General features: G+C 40.6%; 1 protein-coding gene across 5 annotated transcripts in view; it reads left to right on the forward strand.

Moving 5' to 3' along the window:
* Positions 1–25,638, forward strand: part of idua (alpha-L-iduronidase) — a 208,306-nt gene that overhangs the window by 169,780 nt on the left and 12,888 nt on the right. For 4 of the 5 annotated variants that reach the window (XM_048595980.1, XM_048595995.1, XM_048595983.1 and 1 more), the window contains 3 exons: positions 4,277–4,493; positions 20,252–20,467; positions 24,249–24,370. In XM_048595980.1, coding sequence (XP_048451937.1) covers positions 4,277–4,493; positions 20,252–20,467; positions 24,249–24,370 — 555 coding nt within the window. The remainder of the gene's footprint in view (positions 1–4,276; positions 4,494–20,251; positions 20,468–24,248; positions 24,371–25,638) is intronic. The other variant, XM_048595989.1, reaches the window with a different exon arrangement.

Here is a 25,638-nt window from a genome sequence, read left to right on the forward strand (position 1 = left end):
GGTCAGTTACTCACTGCAGATCTCCCAGCATCTGACCAGCTCTTACAGCCGTAGCTTATTTATGGCGGGTTCTGTTCAGTTTCTGGTCATTGGTAATGTCCAGAAACTTAGAAGCATTGAAAATAGGAGTAGGCCATTTGATCCTTCAAGCCTATTCTATTATTCAATATGAACATGATTGATTATTCAACTCAGTACCCTGTTCCAGCTTTCTCCCCATACTCTTTAGCCCTAAGGACTACGTTCTAACTCCTTGAAAGCATTCAATATTTTGGTCTCAGTCAGAATTTCACAGGCTCGCCACTCTCTGGATGAAGAAATTTCTCCTCATATCAGTCCTAAATAACTTACTCCGAATCCCTAGACTGTGACCCGGCTTCTGGACTCCCCACTCATGAAGAACATACTTCCTGCATTTAGCATGTCTAGTCCTGTTAAATTTTATGTGCTTCTATGAGATTCCTCCCCTCAATTCTTCTAAACTCCAGTGAATATAGTCCTAACTGATCCAATCTCTCTATATGTCTGTTCTACTATCACAGGAATCAGTCTGGTAAACCTATGTTGCAGTCCGTCCATAACTGGAACATCCTTCCTCAGATAAGGAGACGAAAACTGCACACTACTGCACATGTGGTCTCACCAAGGCCCCCTATACAATTGTAGAAAGACATTCCTGCTCCTGTACTTGAATCCTCTGACTGTGTAGGCAAACATACCATTTGTCTCTTCACCGTTTGTTGCACCTGCATGCTCACTTTGATTGGTGTACAAGAACACTCAGGACTTGTTGCACCTCCCCCTTCCCCAACCTGTCACCATTCAGATAATAATCTACCGTCTTGTTTTTGCTACCAAAGTGGATAATCTCACATTTATCCACATTATGCTTCATTTTCCATGCATTTGCCTACTCACTCAACTTGTCCAAATCACACAGAAGTATCTCTGCATTCTTCTCACAGTTTACCCTCCTGCCCTGTTTTATGTCATCTGCAGACTTGGAAATAGTGCATTTGGTTCTTGCATCAAAATCATTGATATAATTTGTGGATAGCTGGGGTCCAAGCACTGATCCCTGTGTCACTGGCTGTCACTCCGAAAAAGACCCACTTATTTCTACTCTTTGTTTCCTGTCTGCCAACCAGTTCTCTATACATGTCAGTACACTACCTCCAATGCCATGTGCTTTAATTTACAAGTTAATCTCTCATGTGGGACCTTGTCAAAAGCCTTCTGAAAATCCAAATAAACCACATCCACTGACTCCCCCTTATCAACTCTACATCTTGTATCCTCTCAAAATTTGACTATATTTGTCAAGCGTGATTTCCCTTTTGTAAATCCATCCTGACTCTGTCCAGTAGAGTTTTCCACTGTTTTTGGTTCTTAAATCTTGATAATGGACTCTCGCATTTTCCCCCAATATTGATGATAGTCTGATTGGTTTATCATTGCCTGTTTTCTTTCTACCTTTTTTAAATAGTGGAGTTGCATTAAATACTCCATAGGAGCCATTCCAAAGTCTATAGAATCTTGAAAGATGTCCATTAGTGCATCCAGTATCTCTAGACCCATTTCCTTAAGTACTCTGGGATGTAGATTGTCAGGTCCTAGCGATTTATCAGTCTTTAATCCTATCAAATTCCCCACCTCTACTTCCCTACTAATACTGATTTCCCTCAGTTCTTCCCTTTCTGTAGTCCCTATGTTCTCCAACATTTTTAGGGAGTTATTTGTGTTCTTTTTTGTGAAGACATAACCAACATATGTATTTAATTGGTCTTCCATCTCTCTGTTCTCCATTATAGCTTCACCCGTTTTGGACTGTAAATGACCTACATTTGCATTCATTAATATTTTTCTCTTCACGTACCTCCAGATATTTTTACAATCAATTTGTGTGTTCCTTGCGAACTTACTCTCATATACTCTATTTCCCCCTTAATCAATCCCTTTGTGTTCTTTTGTTGAACTTGAAACTGCTCCCAATCTTCAAGTCTGCTGTTTTTCTTGGCCAATTTTTATGTTTGTTCCTCGATCTAATACTATCCCTAATTTTCCTTGTTAGTATAGCCACTTCCCTGTTTTTATTTCTCTGCCAGACAAGAATGGACAGTTCAATTCTGATTAAGAGTCACTGGACTCAAAGCATTAGCTTTTCTTTCTCCACACAGATGCAGCCAATGCTGCTAAGTTTTGCCAGCAGTTTTTGTTTTTGTTTCAGATCCCCAGAATATGCAGCTGTTTGTTTTATTATTATAAGAATGAATAATTGTTGCAGCTCCTCCATGCACTCTTTAAATGTTTGCATTGCCTATCCACTATCATCCCTTTAAGTAAAGTTCCCCAAATTATCATAGCCAGCTTGCACCTTTACCAACTTTTACCACCTTTTATTTGGATTCAGGACCCTAGTCTCAGAATCAGCAACATTGCTATCCATATTAATGAAGAACTCTATCATAGGACATTGCAGGGCTGCAGAACTCAGATCTGATCTGTTGGATGTTGTTTTACTTAGCTCTGTTTAATGTATGTTACTTACACTGCTTGGCTAGTAAGTAGTCCTATTTTTTAGCTTCATCAGGTTGACTGCTAATTTTTATGTATACTTGGTGCTGCTTCTGGCACGCCCTCTTGCCTTCTCCATTCTATTACAATTCCTGTACATTCCAAGCTTAAATCTTGCCATACACAGTGACACTGTCATTCATTTGTTATGTTAACTGTAACTGGCTTGTTTGTTGTATAAAGGGCAAATAATCTCAAGTAATAATGCAAGTTCAGATTTATGAAAATCCCATTAACCAAAACAGTTACCATGCTCTTTCTTCAAATGTATATAGATCTACTTGTTCTTATCGTTTCTTACTATTTGTTATCATTTATGACAATCACTTGTTCCATTTAAAAGAAACATGAAAAGAACACCATAAAGGCATCAAAAGCACACCACTTTATTTTGTTTTCAGTCTCTCTGTTGATTTCCACCCATGCACTACTTCTGGATCAGTAGGACAGCATTCTGCCTATTCCAGCCTTCTGAGATAACAAGGTGTAGAGCTGGATGAACACAGCAGGCCAAGCAGCATCAGAGGAGCAGGAAAGCTGACGTTTCAGGCCTAGACCCTTCTTCAGAAATGGGGGAGGGGAAGGGGGTTCTGAAATAAATAGGGAGAGAGGGGGAGGCAGATAGAAAATGGATAAAGGAGAAGATAGGTGGAGAGGAGACAGACAGGTCAAAGAGGCGGGAATGGAGCCAGTGAAGGTGAGTTAGGGAGGGGATAGGTCAGTCCAGGGAGGACAGACAGGTCAAGGGGGCGGGATGAGGCTAGTATGTAGGAGATGGGGGTGGGGCTTGAGGTGGGATGAGGGGATAGGTGGGAGGAAGGACAGGCTAGGGAGGCGGGGACAAGCTGGGCTGGTTTTGGCATGCGGTAGGGGGAGGGGAGATTTTGAAGCTTGTGAAGTCCACATTGATACCATTGGGCTGCAGGGTTCCCAAGCGGAATATGAGGTGCTGTTCCTGCAACCTTCGGGTGGCATCGTTGTGGCACTGCAGGAGGCCCAGGATGGACATGTCGTCTGAGGAATGGGAGGGGGAGTTGAAATCTCTATTCGAGCCTTCTGTCAGCTCCACACTAACCAAAATAGGTCTACATGATTAACTGTCAACTCATACTGTTGGTTGCATACTTGTTAAGATACATGATATAGGCTGTGCTCCAAACTGTAGCTAAGGCTAGAAATTCATTTGTTGGCAAATTATGATGCAAATCTGGATCTTGACACTTCTTGACATTTCGAACAGATAAATGCATTTTAAGACATGGTTGGACTTAAATTAAACACTTTCTAAAGAACAGTTTCATTCTGTTTAGTTTTGTATTTGTATTTTCATCCTTTGTGTTCAGAACTGCAGGATTCCTGTGGGTTGGTAAATGTAACTTCAGTAGTGAGGAGGGAGGATCAGACCTATTACTTATAGATGTTGTGAAGGAAGTAAAAACATTTCTGGTTTTGGAAACCTGAAGGACCAAGTAAGCCTACCAATACAAATTACTCAAGTTTTCAAACTACTTCTGGTTTTTATTTTTATTAATGGCCTCAAATAAACTTCTGTCTCAATATGGCACCTCCATTTTTAACTGCATTTAGACAAGGAGTACACTGCAGTGACACAAAGTTTTAAGACTCAGTTACAGCTGTTGCAATTAGAATTTATTTTAGTTACTATAATTGCTTTAATGTTTTCTTTCTTGCTTTCTGCTAGGTAATAGCACAGCACCAGAATCTACTAATTTCGAATCCGCAGAACACAATAAACTTTACATTGCTTAGCAATGATAATGGCTTCCTGAACTATTACCCAAATTACTTTACACAAAGAACACTGACTGCAAGGTTTCAGATGAACAATACAAAACCTCCACATGTGCAAATGGTTCGCAAACCAGTGCTCACTGTCATGGGATTGTTGGCTTTATTAGGTAAGATTTTTAACAACATGTAATTTTTTTTTCAAAATTGATCTTCCTTAAAAGTTTATTGAAGTCAAAAATAGTAACCAGGGTTTTACTTTGTTTTATTTTTCTATCTGAAGATGAATCCAAGATCAATTTTGTGGTTAAATTATTTTGAATTGAATTTGAATAGCATTCAAGAGGGAAAGATAGAGAGAATAGGATCAACATGTTCCAGTAGAGAAAATGTGTGGGACCATATACAGCATTGGATTAAAAGATAAAGGGATTGAGAGGGAACATGATTGACTTTTGTAAGATGTCAAGAGGCATAGAAGGATAGATAGGGAGAAACATTTTCACTTGGGGTGGTGGGAATCTGGAACTCACTGCCTAAAGGGGTGGTAAAAGCAGAAACACACATAACATTTAAGAAATATTTAGGTGTGCACTTGCGATACCAAGGCATACGAGGCTATGGGCCAAATGCAGGAGAATGGGATTAGAATAGTTAAGTGGCTGTTTTTAAGTGACATGGATGTAATGGGCCAAAGCACCTCTTTCTGTGCTGTAGTTATCTATGACTCTAATTACGAAAGAGGATAAAATAACTTTAACATATTCCCAAACTTTGTGTACTTCATGACATGGGGTCTTCGCAACACAAACGTCAAAGGACCTAACTTTATTAAATACCTTGTGTGTGTACCATATTGAATACCTTTTAGAAATCCAAATATATTATGTCTACTGGTTCTCTTTTCCCTATCCTACTTCTTATCTCTGGCAAGATGGTGGCAGGGTAAGACACTCCAATCAGAGCTCCTCTGCTCGCCAGTCCCTTTTCCATTTTCCTTTTTATTTTTTTTTCTCCTCTTGTGGAACTTTCCTCCTGCCTCCCCCAATCTTTTAACTACCCCCTACCTGGAGTCAAGGGTGACAAGTCACGACCGGAGACCGGGTGGGACCTGAGTGCATAGGCCATGTCCTGCAGCAGCAGCAGCAAAGTGAGTGTGGACTGAGTCACAAACCAAATTCCCGGAGGGACGACAGCAGAACGAGCATGGCCGGCTGGGTCCCAGAGCAACGGCAGCAGGGGTGTCTCAACTCCTGGAGCTGCATGAAGTGAGGCAAATCCAGGTACAGGGCAACTTACTTTGTTGCCGCAAAGTGCCGGTGAGGAGCGATCTGGAGGCAGGAGTGATGCGGGACAGTTGCTGGACTTTGGCCTAACACCACGTGCTGAACTGCTGCTGTTTGCAACTCTTTACTGGACTGTAACTTAAATCCTTTTCACAACGTTATAAGTACCTAATTCCTAACTCCTTCTCAGACACTGTAAGTGACGCTTATGCTTTCTTTTTAATCCTCTTGTATAACGACGCTATATTTTCTTTACTCTGTAAAATTTATACCTAGGTACTTGTACTTAAGATGGCACCATTAAAAGGCAGCCATTGTAAAAACTTTTCACTGTACTCCTGTACTTCCGTACTGGAGTACAAGTGACAATAAAGGATATTCAATATTCAGTAATACATTTGTCAGGCATAATTTCCCCTTCATGATGCAATGCTGACTCTGCTTGATTATATGATGGATTTCTAAATGCTTTACAACTGTACCCTTTAAAATAGATTCAAACATTTTCCCAGTATCAGATGTTAAGGTAACTGACTTATAGACACTTTTTTTTTGTCTCCCTCCCTTTTGGGATGAGGGTGTTACATTGGCAGTTTTCCAATCCTCTGGAACATTTCCAGAATTTAAGAGTTGTTGCATGCACCATCTTTGTAGCAACTTCCTTTCAAATCTGAGGATGCGAGCCATTGGATCCAGGGATTATTGGTCTTTAGCCCCATTAGTTTCCCTAATAGTTTATCTCTAATGATATTTGTATTTAGTTCCCCCAGCCCCTTGATTAGTTTAATATTTTTGAAATGCTATTGGTGTCCTCTTGGTGAAGGTATAATCGACATAGTCTCAGAGAACCATAGGGTTGCTCTCTCACTGGAGAGTCAACTGGGGTGAGGTTAACCTGAGGGTCGCCACGGGTCAGGCAAGGGATGAAGTTGAGAAGGCAGGACCTTCGTGGTAGCCTGGCCAGTGCGGGAATTGAACCTACGCTGTTGACATCACAAAGCAGCTACCCAGTCACCTGAGCTAACTGAAATCCAGCTGTGAAGACTGTGCAAGTGTTGGTCACCATTTTTACCAACCACCTTGCATTGGCAGCATGCACATAAATAGATAAAAAGGAAGCAGCCAGCCAATCGGTTGATGTTTAAGATATAATCTGCACTCTTCTTTTTACAATAGTTTCAATTAATTAACTGTAGTATTTTAGTTACTGCATCAGTATTCACTAGTTTCCAAGATTTCTCCAGTCCAGCCCTAACTTCAGGTAGCAGCACCTTTACTAATGCATCTGAAAGTCTAGGAGTCCTTCACGCTGCTAGAATCCCATCCCCTGCTAAGGTGTCCTGCAGGTTCTGCTGCTGGAAATTAATGATTCCATCAGGACTCAATTTTCTACCAGTAGTAATCCTACATCGAATTGCATTACTACTTAAATCGGTTCTACATGTGTAAATATGGCCATGTGAGAAAATTATACAGGTTAACAGTGGGTTCACATGGGTGGGCGGTATTTCTAAACCGCCATCCCACCAATTGAAGGGAAATTCAGCTTACTTTTGAAGCGTCATTTAAATCTATGGAGTTAAGACAACGTATAAGGATTGAAAGGCATTTCTGGCTACCAAAGACTACTTCATTAGCATGTGGCAAGTATGGGAATTGAATTTTTTGAAACAGACTGTGAAAGAACAAATCATACATGAGCACTGTATGATTGAAAAATCTCTAGGGGTGGCATTCAAGTTGGAATCCGAATAATATATGAACACACATGAAGACACTATATCCTCAAAGTGATCTACGCTGCTTTTGCACTTCTAAAAATATTTTTGTGCAAATTGGTAGGCTTTTCAGCGAAGTGCATATATGAGCATATAGGTCTCTTTATTATGATTACGTCTTTAAAGCAGATGTAAGCAGTTATCCTGCATGAAAATTTATTTGAAATCCTCAGAACACTTCTCAGTCTGCCCACTTCAACCATATAATTTGGGATAATCAGTGAAGAAAAGCACCATGCTTCAATCTCACCTTACTCTTCGATAGCTTCACTATATGCCTTATAACAAATAACGAATAGCCAAGAAGGAACTCTGATGGGGTACAGCCTCTTACAGAAAATTAGGACCTCTGAATCTTCATAGAGGAAAATATAAATGTTAGGCACAAACTCCTAATTTTGGAGCAGTGTAACTCTGGATGACTTGAGGGAGTTGTTATTAGCACTGAGTGCTAATAATTTGACCCCTGAAACAGCTGTGCTGCAGAACATTTAATACCATCAGCAAGAGTGGCAGGGTAACTTATTGAAAAACCATCCCATTTCTTCCTAGCCTACCTTGGTTACTAGCCAACTCTTCACTGCCTTAAAACAATGCTTGCCCAATTTGTCCTTAATTCAGTGTACATTAATTAATACAGGACATAATTTGATATCCTGCATCTTGGCTACATTGCTCCCCTCGCAACAGTAAATGTAAATATACCAAATAAGATCAGACAGACTATTGGGCCCTTCAAGCCTGCCCTGCCACTCAGCAAAGTCATAGCTGATTTGTTTATGTTTGAATTTCACTTTTCCATCTAGCCACAAGAATCTTTAGATTTTTAGATCTTTAGATTCTTGTTAGGCAAGAACATCTTTTTATTCTGAAAAAGATTCACTGGACTCGAAACATTAACTCTGCTTTCTCTACACAGATGTTTCCAGACCTTCTGAGTTTCTCCAGCAATTTCTGTTTCTTGTTTCAGTTTTCCAGTATCCACAGCTCTATGTTTCATTCAAAAATCTATCTACGTCTGCCCATGTCCACCACCACTTGGGCCAGAGTTCCCAATTTGCACAAACATCTGAGTGAAAAATTAGTCCCCACTCCTGTCTGGAACAGGCAAGCCCCAATTTTAAAGCAGAGCCCCAATTCAGGACTCGCCCATAAAGGAAGCAACCTTTCCATGTCCACCTTTCAGGATCTTATACATTTCAATCAAGCCACCTCTCCCTCTTCTGGACTCCAGTGGAAACAAGCCTAACCAACCTATACTAAAGGACAACCCATTCAATCCGGGTATCAGTCTAATAAACCTCCTGTGAATTGCCTCCACCTTATTTACACTCTTCTTTCAATATGACTAAAACTACACACACTATTCAGTTTGTGATCTAAATAATGCCTTGTGTAACTGAAGCACATTACATGAGCAACCCTTCTGAGGAAGGGTCACCGGACCCGAAACGTTAACTGTTTTTTTCCTTCACAGTTGCTGCCAGACCTGCTGAGCTTTTCCAGCAACTTTTTTTTTTGTTGCAAAAAAACTTACTCCATTTTAATAGCCTCAAAACTCCCACATCTATTACGACTTCTTCCATCCATTGGGCACATACTCTTCAACGTCTAGTCTCAGCTTCAGTTATTTGATCAATAAAGTGTCACATAATGCCTGTCATAAGTCAACCAGTACAAGGGCAACTTCATCTTTAAACTCCACATTCCTTCAATTAGTGGACTATAGAGCAATTTGGACATGGATTCAACTCTTGAATTGAAATCGGCAATATCAGTGACATATCTACATAGAGTCTACAATAGAATCCCTACAGTGTGGAAACAGGCCCTTTGGCCCAACAAGTTCACACCAACCCTTGGAGCATCCCACTCAGACCCATCCCCTTATAACCCACCTAAGCTACACATCCCTGAACACTACGGGCAATTTAATATGGCCAGTCCGCCTAACCTGCACGTCTTTGGACTGTGGGAGGAAACTGGAGAAAACCCACGCAGACACTGACCATTGACCAGGTTAGTGGCTGAGGTTTTGCAATATCACCCTGACATCCCTATAAAGACCACTCAAGTATAACCTGTTTCACCATTTTCTTTAATCTCAGAGGTAACATTCCTTCGTTCTTAACTTCTGTTTACCTCTCCAGTAGATTCACAGTAATGCTAGGCCAACGTAAGTGCATATATGAAACAAAATATTTCAGGGATATACGAAAAGAGTGGTGGGATTAATTGGGTAGTTGTTTTGAAGAGTTGGCACAGGTAAAATAGCTGCCTAATTCAAATTCCATAATGCCACCTGTTGTATTTGGCTTTTTACTAGCTCAGGTTTTGCAATCTTTGAGAATTAGTTGAGATATATAACATGATAAAATTGGAGAAGCAAGGATTCAGCAAGGTAACGCCTCTTCCTAGTAGAGGTTGAAAAGAAACCTGGTAAGGATTTGCAAAATCATGGTATCAACAACAAAAGGACACTCCCATAAAAAAGGGTATTTGAAGAATTTCCTACTGTTGTGTTGATGGGCAGAAAGACAACTGATTTGTTTAGATTAAGAGTGGAAGTTCAGAAATCAAAGGCGTTGTTACATTTAGAGAGAGAAAGACACTTGAAGTGAAGATCCAACAGCCTTGTCCTGACAATAATTGAAGAAGAAATTGAGAGTAGAAACAGAAGAGAAAGAAGAAAAATCAGGTATGTGTGTAAATATTGAGACGTGGACTGACGGATGATTGAAAAAAAGAATAAGCAAGATGATGCCAATAGTATGACTAAAGCTATACTGAAAATTGAAATGTGCAAGCTTTGGGACAATTCTAAATGTTTTGTAGCAGTTAACCGTCGTGACTCTTGAGATTACAGTGACTCTCAGTGAAAACATATGGGCATTTTCTCTTCCTTCCTGGTACAATCTGAAGCAATCAAGAATCAGTTTGTACCTTTGTCTTTGTGGAGCCATCCAAGCTACAGCTCTACAAATACTAGAGGATAAAATGAAGGACAAACTGCAGCATGACTTCAAAACCCTTACGAGTATTGTGTCAGTGGCTTTCAGGATTTGATAGGAACCATCATACCAGACATCCCTTTGATGATTTGGCTGAAGATCTCAGGAAAATGAAATTGTAATAGCAGGAGAAAACAGAACGGATACTGCAGTCTCAGATTCCTAGGTCTGGCAGCATCTGTGGAGTGAGAGACAAAGTTAACATTTTGAGTCCAATATGACTACTTCAGATCTCTTTCTTTCTTCAGTTGTTGCCAGACCTGCTGGGTTTCTCCAGCATTTTCTGTTTTTATTTCAGTTTTCCAGAGACCTTTGTCCTTTGGTTTTGCACAGGCTTGTAATATTTCCCTTCTGAGAGTAGTGAAATGTGGGAAGAAACACTTGACAACCTAGGTACCCCCTCCAAAGATGCACCAGTCATGTCATCATGTCAAAGTCAAGATGTCATGAGATGTGGGACACCTTAGTCCCGTGACTTCTAAACACCATGAATAGTGAAATATAAACAGAAATTGCTAGAGTAACTCAGTGGGTCTAGCAGTATCTGAGGAGAGAAAGCAGAGTTAACATTTTGAGACCAGTGACCCTTCCTTAGAAGGTCCAAAAACCAATCCAGTTCAGAAGGGTCACTGGACTTGAAATATTAACTCTACTTTCTCTCCTCAGATGCTGCCAGACCTGCTGGGTTTCTCCAGCAATTTCTGTTTTTATTTAAGATTTCCTGCATCCGCAGTCCTTTGTTTTATATTATGAATAGTGAAAGAGCTTACGTATTTTTATTCTTTTAGCTTTGTCAGTAATGCCCACAATGTATGAATAATAAATGAAGAATGTTGTGGCCTTCTGGTGGTACTTAGACAGAAATGTAGAATAGCGATAAAATGGTATAGGGAGACACCCAGTGGAAGGAAAGAATACTGATTTTTTTTGCGCAATTGTAGTTTTAAAATAGATATGACATTTGGTTATTTCTTTGGGTTACAAACATTAAAAGTTGCACTGATTTGCTGTTGATATCTTCCCATGAATGATGATTGCTGTTGTGGTCCCTACTTTGAGTGCTGGCAATTTTTAACTTTAATCTGTAAGGTTTAGGAGAGCTATCTAAAGTAAATTTATTGAATTTGAGGATGGCCTGTTTCAGTGAGGTGAGAATGGATCTGGCCAAAGTAAATTGGAATCAAAGATTGACAACTAGAATGTAACAAAACAATGGGCTGCCGTTAAAGAGCAGATGGTTTAGATATAACTGACATACTTTACTGCAAGACAAAGGAGTAGGGCAACTAGATTCAGACCTCCTCAGATGTCAGAAGAGGTTTAGGAAAATAGTTCATGGCTCACAGCAACAATATATCCCAGTGAGAAAGAGGGATTCTAGGCAAGGGATAAGCCAACCATGGTCAACCAGGGAACTTAAGGATAGCGTCAAATTGAAAGAAAAAACATGTAATGTGATAACGATTAGTGGTAAAACAGATGTTTGGGAAAATGTTTAAAACCAACAAAAGATGATCAAAAATAATAAAAAGGGAGAAAATAAACTTTGAGGGTAAACCTGGAAGTAACATCCAGATAGTTAGCAAAAGCTTGTATACATATATAAAAAGGAAATTGGAAACCAAAGTAAACATAGGCCCCTTAGAGAATGAGTCTGGGGAAACAATAATAGAAAGCAAGAAATGACAGACAAGTTGAATAAAGATTGCATCAGATTTCACAATAAAGGATGCTAATAGTATTCCAAAAATACAAAATAACTGGGGGCAAAAGGGGTGAGGAAATAAAAACTACTGAAAGAAAAAATATTAGGGAAACTACTGGAGTTAAAGATTGATTTGGTCCCCTGATGACATGCATCCTAGGATATTAAAGGAAGTTGCAACAGAGATAGTGGATGCAATGGTAGTATTCTTCCAATAATCCTTTAAATTCTGAAAAAGAGTCTTGGAAAATTGTCATTGTAACAACTTTTCCAAAAAAAAGGAGACAAATAAGAGGAAGGACAAATAGGGGATCTCAATAATATTTAAATAGAGAAAGACTGCAGAAAGCTGAAACATAGGAGGTCTCATGCATGAATCACAAAACCATCCACATCCACAGAATCCCTGCACTCCTGAAAGAGGTCATTCAGTGCATCGAGTCTGTACTAACCCTCTGGACAGCATTCCGACCCAGACTCAGACCCAGCCCTCCACTTTAGCCCCATAATCCTGTAACCACGCATTTAGCATAGCCAGTCCACCCAATCTGCGTATCATTGGACTGTGGGAGGAAACCGGAGCACCCAGAGGAAACCAAGCAGGCATGTGAAGAACATGCAAACTCCACACAGACAGTCGCCAAAGACTGCAGTCAAACCCAGGCCCCTGGTTCTGTGAGGCAGCAGTGCAAACTACTGAGCCATATTCAGCAGGTAATAGGTAAGGCAATAGAATGTAGGCCTTCATTTCAAAGAGAATGAAGTTGAAAAAAAGGGAAATTTTGCTAAAACCATACGAATTAGAGTACACCTGGAATAGTGTTGGACCCCTTATCTAAATGAAGATGCATTGGCTTTGGAGGTAGTCCAGGGAAGGTTCAATATGTTGATCCTGGGGTTGTAAGAATTGTCTAATGAGGAGAGATTGAGTAATTTGGACCCGTACTCACTGGAGCTCAGCATACAAGAATCTTAGGGAGCTTGACAGAGTAGATGCAAAGAAGTTGCTTGCCCTGTGGGAGATTCTAGGACCAGAAAGTATGATATCAAAGTATAATGTCAACAATGAGGAGGAATTTCTTCTCTGAGGATAGTGAATCTGTGTAATTATTTATCACAGAGGCTATTGAGGCTGCGTCATTAAGTACAAGACATTGGTGAGGTCACTTTTAGAATACAGGTAGTTCTGCTATAATGCGTGTTTTGTTAATGCAAATGGCTGTAATGCGATTGATGAATAGTGGATGCTGTTTGGATAATGCAAACTTTCTGCTGTACAGGTATAATGATTTCCCTATTACGCAATTTTCTATAGCATGAGATCACACAAGAACGCAACTATCGCGTTACAGGAGAACTACCTCTACTGTGTGCAATTCTGGTCACACTTTTATAGAAAGGATATTGTTAAATTTGTAAGGTTGCAGAAAAAATTTACAAGGATTTTTCTTGGACTGGAGGGTTTGAGTTACAGGGAGAGGCCAAATAGGCTGGGACTTTTATCCCTAGAACACTGAAGGCTGAGGGGTGACCTTATCAAGGTTTATAAAATCATGAGGGGGATGGATAGGGTGAATAGCCAAGGTATTTTCCTGGGGTTGGGGGTGAACTCCAAATTAGAGGGCATAGGTTTAAGGTGAGAGGGGAAAGATTTAAAAATGACCTGAGGGGTAACTTTTCCATGCAGAGGATGGTGCATATATAAAACGAGCTGCCAGAGGAAGTGGTGGAGGTGCGTACAATTACAACTAAAAAGGCATCTGGATGGGTATATGAATAAGAAGGGTTTAGAGGGAAACTGAAAGAACTGTGGATGCTGTAAATCAGAAACAAAAATAGAGATTGCTGGAAATGTTCAGCAAGCCTGACAGCATCTGTGAAGAGAAATTGGAGTTAACATTTCGGGTCCAGTGACCGTTCCTCATACCTCTATTTTTGTTAGGGTTTAAAGGGGTATGAGCCAAATGCTGGCAACTGGAACTAGGTCAGATTGGAATATCTGTTCAGCATGGACATGGTGGACCGAAGGGTCTGTTTCCATACTGTATGACTCTATAATTCTATGTTCAAGGCTGAGGTGGAAAGTATTTTTTTTAATCAGTAAGCGAATCAAAGTTTATGGGGAGAAAGCAGGGAAGTGAGGTTGAGGATTACCAGATCAGCCATGATCTCATTGACTCATGTAGTAGACACAAAGGACTGAATTACCTATTTCTGTGTCTCATGGTATTATGATAGAGAGTATGATGAAGTAGTAAACATGAGTATAGATGCCAAGTTACAAATAACAAAAAGGAGCTATCAGAATTTGAGAAGGGAAGTGAAAGAGATAATAATAGACTGGAAACTCCATAAAATGGAATCCAAAAGGCTTCTCTAGGCATATATATCATTAAAAAAAGAGGTCAGTTAGCGACAAACTGGGAGACAAAGAGTTAAAGAGATATGAATGTGGCTAGGGTGAACATAAAGCCATTTAAAACCTTTCCTGTGCAGGGAGACGAAGGGCATGACTGAGGTACTAAATAAGTACTTTGCATTTGTCATTATGAAGGACAAATTACGGGCAAATTCTTGGTGGAAATGGAAGTAATTGAGATATTGGACAGGCTAAAGTTTATAAAGAAGAGCTGTTAGAAAGGTTAGCTGAACCTAAGGTTGATAAGTCACACAAGACCTGATGAAATAAACATCAGAATATGCTGAGGGAAGCCAAGGTAAAAAGGTTTGACACACTGATGATAATGTTCCAATACTCCTTTGATATAGGAGGAATAGAAGGGGATTGGAGAATTTCAAGTAACTCATTCTTGTTCTAAAAGAGTGTCAGAATAAACTCCGCAACTGTAAGCAAGCAGTTTAATTTGTGATGTGAAAGCTTTTAAGATGACAGTTCAAGACAAAATTAACAGTGACTTGAACAAGTAAATAGGGAAAGTCAGCATGGATTTATTAAAAGTGCTGCTATTTTCGGGTCCCATCCACCTCCATCCTGCCAACAGCAAGGCTGAAAAATCCTGCCGCCATGTCTATTTTCATAGGAAATCGGACAAAACATTGTAGAATCATAGAATTCCTACAGTGTGGAAGCAGGACATTCAGACCATTTAATCCACACTACCCCTCCAAAGAGCATCCCACTCAGACCCACTCCCCTACCCTGTCCCTATAACCCTGCACTTCCCATGGCTAATCCACCTAGCCTGCACATCTCTAGACACTGGGCAATTTAACATCGCTGATCCACCTAACTTGCACATCCTTGGACTGTGGGAGGAAACCAGAGTACCTTGAGGAAACCCATGCAGATATGGGGAGAACATGCAAATTCCACACAGAGGCTGAGGCTTGAATGTAGTTATGAAAGAGGGGTGTGAAATGTTGAATGGGTAAATATAGAGAGGGAGGAAATAGTAAGGGGTTTAAAATTACCAGTCTAGAATGAAATATATCCCAGGCTGCTTAAAAGAAGCACAGGAAAGATACCTGAGGCTCTGCAGGGAGTGTTAGAGCTCAGGTAATTATAAACCAGTCAGCCTGATCTTGGTAGTGGGCACATAATTGGAAATAAAATTGGGAGATTGTATAATTAGTGTGGCATGAATTAATTAAGGACAGTCAGTATGATTTTATAAGATAGCTTCTGATCACTTGATTGAAGTTTTTGAGGAAGCAAAAAGGAGAGTTGATGAGGATTGTGCATTTGACATATCTATGTGGGTTTTACAAAGGTTGTTGACATGGTCCCTATATTAGACTAACCAGTAAATTAGAGATACATGGGGAAGTGGCATATTGGATCTAAGATTAGCTGAATGACGATTACAAAGGATAATGATTGACAGGTGTTTGGACTGATCAAATGGGCAGAATAATGGCAAATGAAATTCAGTCCAGAGAAGTGTGAGGTAATGCATTTAGAGAAAATAAACAAGGCAAGAGACAACACATTAAATAATATAATTTTGATAAGTGAAGAGAAATAGAGGGTCCATGAGATTGTATTTCCTAGACAAGGTAGCAAGGTTGGATAGATAAAATGGTCAAGAAGATGTACTGAATATTCTCCTTTCTTGGCAGAGGCCTAGAGTTTGAGAGTAGGGAGATTATGCTACAAATGTATAAAGCACTAGTCGGTCTGCAGCATATAGTTCTTGTTACTGTAGTAGGAGAAGCAATAACCATTCTAGAGAGGGTGTAGAAGAGATTTCAAAGGATCTTGTCAGGAATTGAGAACTTTACCTGTGAAGATAGATTAGATAGGCTGTGCTTGATTTATTTTCAGCAAAGGAAGCTAAGGTGAGATTTAATTGAGGTGTGTGAAATGTTGAGATGTCTAAGTAAGACAGTTAGATAGGGAGGGCTTATTTCCATTAACAATGAGGTCAATAACCAAGGGCATTGGTTGAAAGCAATTGGGAAAAGCTTAGAAACGGTTAAGAAGAAATCTTTGTCCAGAGGGTAGTGGGAATATGGAACTCCCTGCCTGAAAGGATGACAGAGGCAAAAACCCTCATCATTTAAAAAAAAACTTGGATATGCAATTAATGCTATAAACCAAGACCTGGAAGGTAGGGTTAGACTGATAGCTCTCCTCTGACCAGGCCTGACAGAGTGGGCCAAATGGTCTCCTTTTGTACCGTAACGTTTTCAAATTTTCTAGTTCAAGTATAAGGAGCAACTGCGAATAGACCAGTAGCAGCAGAAGGATATGAACAAAATGCACTGCTGTAGGAGAAGAATGAAGCTGAAGTCTGTTGAGTTCTGGAGCTTCAGTTGTGCTATGTTTAGAAGGCAGTGACAGAAATAAGAGTTAAAAGACTTAGTTAGTAGCAACCCAGCAGGTTTTGATTGCAGTATTTCTCCAGTTGCCTTTTTCATCACTTAAGACAGGTTCCAGCTGTTTAGATACCTATCGCGGCCCCTACTCCTTCCCCACCTGAAATGCATGGATTCATCCTAGTGACATTACTGTAGAACCTCCCAGTATAGTTTCAATTTTCTGCCATTTTGACAGTTGTAAATATTTTAGTTATTGCAGCCAAGAACACCTTCCTTTTAAGAGTTACAGACTACCGTTAAATCACATAAGACAGGCACGATTTAGCAAGATACATGTAGGAACTTCAAGTCCATAGAGAATCATAGAATCCCTACAGTGTGGAAGGAAAGTGATAACTGCCAAAGTGATTCGACAAACATTATATATTAAATAAAAAACTATATTAATTTTGGCACATCCATTACAGGCAACTCTCATAACTCCACATCCAATCTACGCCAACTAGTGCAATTAGTTCATCTTTATGTGCTACCAACAGTTAAGATGTTGGCATCTTACAGTGGTGCTGATACATTTTGCGTTGTTTATTTTTTGTAAGAAGAATGCATGATTTCAATCCACAGTTGCTATATCCAGATTCTGCAGTGACAATGTGATTGATAGATGATAATAATGATAGGTGTGAAGCAGCAAGTATCTGAGACACCAGTGCTGGGATGCATTGTAGGATCTAAGTCGTGAGTGACTTAGCTTTAGAACAAATGATGTGGTGACCATGTGATATCTAATGGGCAAAGCTTGGTTATTTTGTCAAGGCACACATATGATTCAGTTAACTATTTTATCATTAATCTGAAACTGCTAAGAGGACATGTCTTTATATTGTATCCTCCATGCAAACAGCCATATGATAATGATAACCTGATTTTATCATGATATTTGAGGAATAAATATTGACCATCACATAAGGGCTAATTCCCCTTCTGTTTTTTAAAATTGAGCCATGGTTATGTTAATATGCACTTTATAGTTGGAAATGCCTCATTTTCTCGGTGCTTCACATAGCTTCACAATAGAATCTGCCTAGTTTATTGCACTCAGGTATCTGGAGTAGCACTTGAATCCACAACATCAGTCCAAACATAAGGAACAATCTTCAGCTAGAAGTGCCAAGTGGATGATCCATGTCAGCCTCCCCCAGTGGACCCCAATATGACAGATGTCAGTCTTCAGCCAGTTTTATTCATCCTACATGATACAAGAAATAGTTGGAGATACTGGATACTACAAAGGGTATGGGACCTGATAACATTGAGGGGAGGCAGCAGCCTAGTGGTATTATCACTGGGCTGTTAATCCAGAGACCCAAGTAATGTTCTGGGAACTGGGGTTCAAATCCTCACCATGGCAGTTGGTGAAATTTGATTTCAATTTTTAAAAAGATCTGGAATTAAGAGTCTAATGATGACAATGAATTAATGTTGATTGTCAGAAAAACCTATGTGGTTCACAAATGTCCTTTAGGGAAAGAAACTACCATCTTTACCTGGTCTGGCCTACATGTGACTCCAGACCCACAGCAATTTGGGATGTGCAGTAAATGCTGGCCTAGTCAGCGACACCCTCATCCCATGAATGAATTAAACAAAACATTCCAGCAATAGTACTGAAGACTTGTGCTCCAGATCTTGTTGTACCCCTAGCCATGCTGTTCCACTACAGCTACAACACTGGCATCAACTTGTTGCCTAGATACATCCTGTAAACAAAAAGCAGGACAAATCTAACTCAGCCAATTACCACTTGATCGACCAACTCTCAATCATCTGTAAAATACTGGAAAGTATCATCAAAAGTGCTGTCAAGCTGCACCTGCTGAGCAACGATCTGTTCACTGACACCCAGTTTATACTCCACCAGGGCCACTCAGCTCCTGACCTCAAACAGCCTTGGTTCAAGCAAGGACAAAAGAGCTGAATTCTGAATTGAGGTGAGCATGACAGCCCCTGACATCAAGGCCACATTTGACCAAGTATGGCATCAAGGAGTCTAAGCAAAACTGGAAAAACTCTCTACTGGTTGGAGTCATACCTATCACATAGGAGGATGGTTGTAGTTGTTGGAGGTCAGCCATCTCAGTTCCAGGACATCTCTGCAGGAATTCTTCAGGCTAATGTCCCAGGCTCAACCATCTTCAGCTGCTTCACAAATGATCTTCCCTCAACCATAACGTCAGAAGTGGGAATGTTTGCCAATAATTGCACAATGTTCGCCCTATTCATGACTCCTCAGATACTCAAGTAGTCCATGTTCAAATGCACTAAGATCTGGACAGTGTCCAGGCTCAGGTTGACATGTGGCAAGTAAAATTCACACTGCAAATGCCAGGCAATGATCATTTCTAATTTGAGACAATCTAATCACCACCCCAGTGTTACCATCATAGAATCCCTCACTACATCCTGGTGGTTACCATTGACCAGAAACTCAACTGGGCTTGCCATAAAAGTACAGTGACTACAAGAGCAGGCCAGAGGCTAGGAATTCTGCAGCCAATAATTAACATCCTGATTCTCCAAAGCCTGTCCACCATCTACATGGTTCAAGTCAGGAGTGAGATGAAATACTCCCCACTTGGATGAGGACAGCTCTAACGGCCCTCAAGAAACCTGACATCATCCTGGACAAAGCAACCCGCTTGATTGGCATCACACCCACAAGCATCCACCGCCTCCACCACAGACACCCAGTAGCGGCTTTATGCACTATCTGCAGGATACACTGCAGAAATTTGACAAAGATCCTAAGATAGCACCTTCCAAACCCACGACCGCTTCCATCTAGGAGGACAAGGACAGCATATACATGGGAACTCCACCACCTGTGAGTTCCCCTTCAAGCTACTCACCATCCTGATTTGGAAACATCACCGTTCTTTCACTATCACTGGATCAAAATCCTGGAATTCCCTCCATAAGGGTATTGTAGGTCTACCTATAGCACGTGGACAGCTGTTCAAAAAGGCAGCTCAACACCACCTTCTGAAGGGTTATGTTTAGGGTTAGGGTTAGGGTTAGGGACTGGCAATAAATGCTGGCCAGCCAGCGACACCCATGTTCCACAAGTGAGTTTTAAAAACCCTTGTGACATGCATATTCACACGTTTCAGATCTTGAGGATCCACTGCTTTTGTTTCAGTGAGTCGTTCTTAGCTTTATTGAACATTCTTTAAATTTGTAACAGTCCATCCAGCAAAATGTCTTTTGAACATTTTTGTTCTGATCATGTTAATCCAATTTTTGTCGGTGGTTCATCCAAATAGTAAAATAATTAGTTTCTCCCTTAACACTTCTTTCCACGTACAGGTGAGAAACAAATTGAAGTAGAAATGATGCTCAATGGTGATGCTTCAACTGAGAATAGCACTTTCGGAGTACTTGCAAGCATTCATGAAACTTCAAATCTGCATTCCTCTGACAGCTGGCAATCTGCTATACTAATTTACAACAGTTATGACAATCGGACATCATCAGATATTACCTTTGTGACTGTGAACCTAACTAATTTTCCCACTCAAGAAGGTAACTGTATTTATTAGCATGTTAGCTGTGTTAAGGTCTGTAAAGCCAAATGTTATAAAATGATGTTTTTATTTCAAATTCTGCGGCAGGAGAAAACTCTTCAAGTTGAATGAACTGTACAGTGTTAACCTTACGGGCAGGTTAATCAGTGCTCTGGGCAAGAATTTAAACCTAGTTTATCAGGTGTTTGGCCACTAGGAAACAGCATTTAAAAGTAGAATTAAGTACACAATAAAAGATCTAAGTTAGTATTAGAATATGCATCTCAATCATGATGGGTGTGGACAGAATAGACATAAACTGTTGCCATTGCTAGAAAAGTCAAAAACCTCTGGATGCTGATTTAAGGTGAACAGCTAAAGAAACAAATATGAGGAAAAAAATGTTTTTTGTACAGTGTCTATGATCTGGAATGCACTGCCTGAGACTGTGTTGGAAGCAGATTTGATCATGGCTTTCATAAAGAGAATTGGATAATTAGCTAAAGAAAAAGATTGCACATAGGGAGGCGCATTGACTTGCTTTTGCAGAAAGCCAGCACAGACACAACAGCCATGTGCTCTTTCTGTGCTGTGCTGTAACTATTTTGGTATTCCATAGCCAGAGTTTCACAGGTCCATTGAGAGCATGGTTGATGGTAGAGTTGAGACATATATAGCCACGAGTCTGGCATCATGATGTAAGTTCTGAATTTTACAAGTGGCAGGAGATGTGAAGGATGTATTCCTCACTCTGATATGGTGGGACTTCAATTAATTTGGGTTGAATCGGAAATTAATTTGAACTTGGTGCATTTAGAACTTTATTAAAGTACATGAATTACTAGGCTTCAAAGTCCATGTAGTTAAACAAAATATCGAAAGAGGCAAAAGTGTATATTTTTGCCTCTGTTAGCCAGCTACTCTGAGAAGCCAAAATATGGTGGAAAGGAGGGTAGGTAACAGACAATATTGACAGATTTTGGCAGAAGCAATCTAAAGGTGACAGCATTAAAAGAGGGGGCATGTCTTGGTAACAGCAAAAACAGAGAAGGGTGTGTAAAGGTGACGACAACAGAGAAGGGAATGTGTGAAGGTGATTACCAAGGAGGGATGTAGTGCAAGGAACGTGTAAGTGCAAAGACAGAGCTTACCTTCCATGGGCCATATCTACCCAATCTTCATAGCCTCCACCTGAGAGAGAGAGGGACACCAGGGAAGGAAGGGGGGTGGTCCAAGCACAACCAGGGCACAAGAGTAACAAGCAAACTAATGTCCAAATAGGCATACCAGAAAAGAGATGAAAGAGTCATGCTAACAGTTCTCCAAAAAGAAAGCCAATCCCAGGAGACAGTCTGCCCAATAGGCATAGCTCAACTATTTTCATATGTCCAAGTAACAACAACATTGCAGATTGAAGGATTCTAGGGAAGTGGTCACTAATTTATTAGCTATGTTCAGAACAAACTGAGAATCATAGAGGTTGGTAGAAACCCAGTACCAGGGTCCTTGAAGATCACTCCCTAGAATGCTGGCCATTTGAGACTTGAAGACAAGGGGTCATTTTTGCACACAGAATGTACGTATTTCGCAAAGCATTTACCCAGTCTGCATTTTGTCTAACCCAATGTAGTGAGTTATAAGTAGCAAATATAGAAGTCTAGATTGTGTGAAATGCAGTTAAATCCCTGCTTCATCTGGAAAATGTGTCTGGAGCCTTGTAATTTGAGGTGCAAGAAAGTAAACGGGCTGGTTTTACTCTTTCTGCGATTGCATGGGAAGGTGCCACAGTGTTGTGGGTAGGTGTTGGGAGTGGAGTAGGAGTAGACCAGTGTGGCCTGGAAGGAATGGTTCCTGCGGAATACAGTCAAGGGAGGGGAGGAGAATGTGAGTCTGGTGGTGGCATTCAGCTGCAGGTGGCAGAAATGGTGGTTTATGATCCTTTGGATGTGAATACTAGTGGGATGGAAAGTGACCAGGGACCCTATCAGTGTTTTCAGAGGGAAGAGAAGTGGTGAGGGCAGAAGTGCAGGAAATGGGTTGGACACAACTGAGGGCTGTATCAACCACAGTGGTGAGGAATCCTCACTTTGGGAAAAATGTGAACGTTTCTGAGGCCCCCAACAGAAGATAACATCATCAGAACAGATGCAAAGAAGACTGAGAAGCTGGGAGAATGGAATGGAGTCTTTATCAGAAGCAGGATGTGAGGATTGTCCAGGTAATTGTGGGAGTAGTTGGGTTTGTAGTGGACATGTGGTTCAGCACATGTAACAGGATACTATTCTCATAGAAAAGATAATAATCAAAGTTCTCATCTATTATTTAAAAGTATGGAATTTTTGGTGATTTTAGTTTGTAATGATCATGTTGAGGTCCTTCACTGCTGGAGAATGAAACTTTTATCTAACTTGGACATAGATTAAAGATGGGGCTATAGTACTGTTATTTGAGTTCTCGAACCTATGCTCTTTCACACAATTATAGAGTCATAGAGCTCTATAGCACCGAAAAAAAGCCCTTCAACCCATCAAGTCTGCACCAGTCAAAAACAGCCACATAACTATTCTAGCCCCATTTTCCAGCAGTTGGCCCATAACCTTGTATGCCTTGACATCACAAATGTATGTCCAAGTACTTCTTAAATGTTATTAGGGTTTCTAGCTGTACCACTCTTACAGGCAGTAAGTTCCAGATTCCTGCCATCCTCTTAGGAAAAAAATTTCCTCACATCTCCTCCAAACCTCCCACCCCTTACTTTAAATCTGTGCCCTCTGGTCATTGATCCTTCCAGCAAGGGGAAACATTTTTTCCTGTCTACCCTATCTATGCCCTTGATAATTTTATACATCTCAGTCGTGTCCTCCTTAGTATCGTCTGCTCTGAAGAAAACAACCTCAGTCAGCCCAATCTGTTTTCATACTAAAACTCACTAGCCCAGGCAACATCCTGGTAAATCTCCTCTGCACCCTCTCTTCTTATAATGTGGATTCCAGAACTGCACACCATACTCTAGCTGTGGCCTAACCCACATTTTATGCAATTTCAGCGTAACCTCCCTGCTCTTAAACTTTATGCCTCGGCTATTAAACGTAAGTAGCACACATGCCTTCTTAATCGCATTATCCACCTGTCTGGCTACTTAAAGGGACGGGTGCGCTGCATACCAAGGTCCTTCTGATTCTCAGTACTTCCCGTGGTTCTACTGTTCATCATATATTCCCTTGCCTTGTTTGGCCTACCCGAGTGAATGATCTCACATTTATCCGGATTGAATTCCATTTGCTACTGATCAGACCATCTGACCAGCCCATCTGTATCCTCCTATAATCTAGGGTAGTTTGGGCTGAGAGTGCAGAATCGACATCAAAAAGGAATTTACCCACAGTGACAAAGACCCCAAGATTAGGAACAATATATTCAATTATAAAATTTAGGGGGTTTCTATGGAACCACATAAATTTGCCTTAAACCCTTTGTCTGCTAGAATTATTGTACCATGGGGATGTGTTCACATTCTGGTGTAGTATTGATAATTTTGTATCATTAGCTCACTGTCTCTCAGAACTGAATTGTGTATTTTCCAAGCTGTTCCATGTAGGATCCTTGCAGCCTTCAGGGAGGAAATTTTCATACCATAAGTTGGTTGAACAAAAACCCATCAAGATTTAATCAGTAATAAATCTAAAGATTTTAGAAAATCTTGCTAATGCACGTCATTCCTTACAATTCTTTCAAGGGCAATTTCAAATGCAGCATTGTGTAACAAAAATCAATTTCTGTTCTGTTTAACCTTTCTGCAGAGCTTGTGTATGTAATTTACCATCTGGACAACAATAACACGAACCCTTACTTGCAATGGAAGAATCTTGGAAGGCCAGATTTTCCAACAGTGGAACAGTTTCATCTTATCAGAGAAATGGAGGTTTTACTTCAATTTCAATTTTATCATTCAATTATAACATTGATAGATTAGCACAATTTATGCAATATATTATTTATTACCTGTTTTTATATATGTGGAGTACTCTGAATAAAAATTGTTTCTATATATCCAAGTGCTATATTTACATATTAGTTTTTTTGGTAGATCTTGAGGAATTTTTAAAGTTAGGAACATTCTGAGTTTAGTGAGTTTTTTTTTTGTTTTCCAAGAATCCATCCTCATTTTAATATATATTTTTGAAGCCAAATGTTGAAAATTTCATAGACGTCCTTTTTCAATTTTCTACAATTCCAGCAGAATAACTGAAAATGCCACCTGGTTCTTGAAAGCAAGTGCAGAACCTCCGTGCAGCCTTTCAAGGTCAAAGACACCAAGGAAGCACAGCCAGGGATGTGCACTGCTCGGAATGGGAGTTCTCACCTCTTTCTTTACCTTGGAGGGTGGTATGTCAAGTGACAAAAGATATGCAACCCTCTTGAAGGATTGAAATGGGACTAAGAGGAGTCAGTCCTGTAAATGGCTGTTCTACATTACAAACCAAGGTGTTCATTTGTCAATAATTGATCAGGACTTCCAATACAAGGGCAAAATACTCCACATGCTTCTGACCCTTCTGAGGAAGGGTTACCGGACCCGAAACATTAACTCTGATTTTTTTCTTCACAGATGCTGCCAGACTGCTGAGGTTTTCCAGCAACTTCTGTTTTTGTTCCTGATTTACAGCATCTGCAGTTCTTTCAGAGATAGTGGGAACTGCCGATGCTGGGGAATCTGAGATAACAAGGTGTAGAGCTGGATGACCACAGCAGGCCAAGCAGCATCAGAGGAGCAGAAAAGCTGATGTTTCGGGTCTGGACCCTTCTGCAGAAATGGGGGAGGGGAAGGGGATTCAGATATAAATAGGGAGAGAGGGGGAGGCGGATAGAAGATGGATAAAGGAGAAGATAGGTGGGGAGGAGACAGACGGGTCAAAGAGGCGGGGATGGAGCCAGTAAAGGTGAGTGTAGATGGGGAGTTAGGGTGGGGATAGGTCAGTCCAGGGAGGACGGACAGGTCAAGGAGGGGGGAGGAGCCGGGTAGGTAGGGGGGGGGGGGGGGGCTTGAGTGGGAGGAGTGGATAGGTGGGAGGAAGGACGGATTTTGATCAAAATCTCCCCTCCCCCGACCACATCCCAAAACCAGCCCAGCTCGTCAAACCTGTCCGTCCTTCCTCCCACCTATCCACTCCTCCCACTCAAGCCCCCCCC

The sequence above is a fragment of the Rhincodon typus genome, chromosome 1 (assembly GCF_021869965.1).
Source record: "Rhincodon typus isolate 14 chromosome 1, sRhiTyp1.1, whole genome shotgun sequence".
Lineage (NCBI taxonomy): Eukaryota > Metazoa > Chordata > Chondrichthyes > Orectolobiformes > Rhincodontidae > Rhincodon > Rhincodon typus.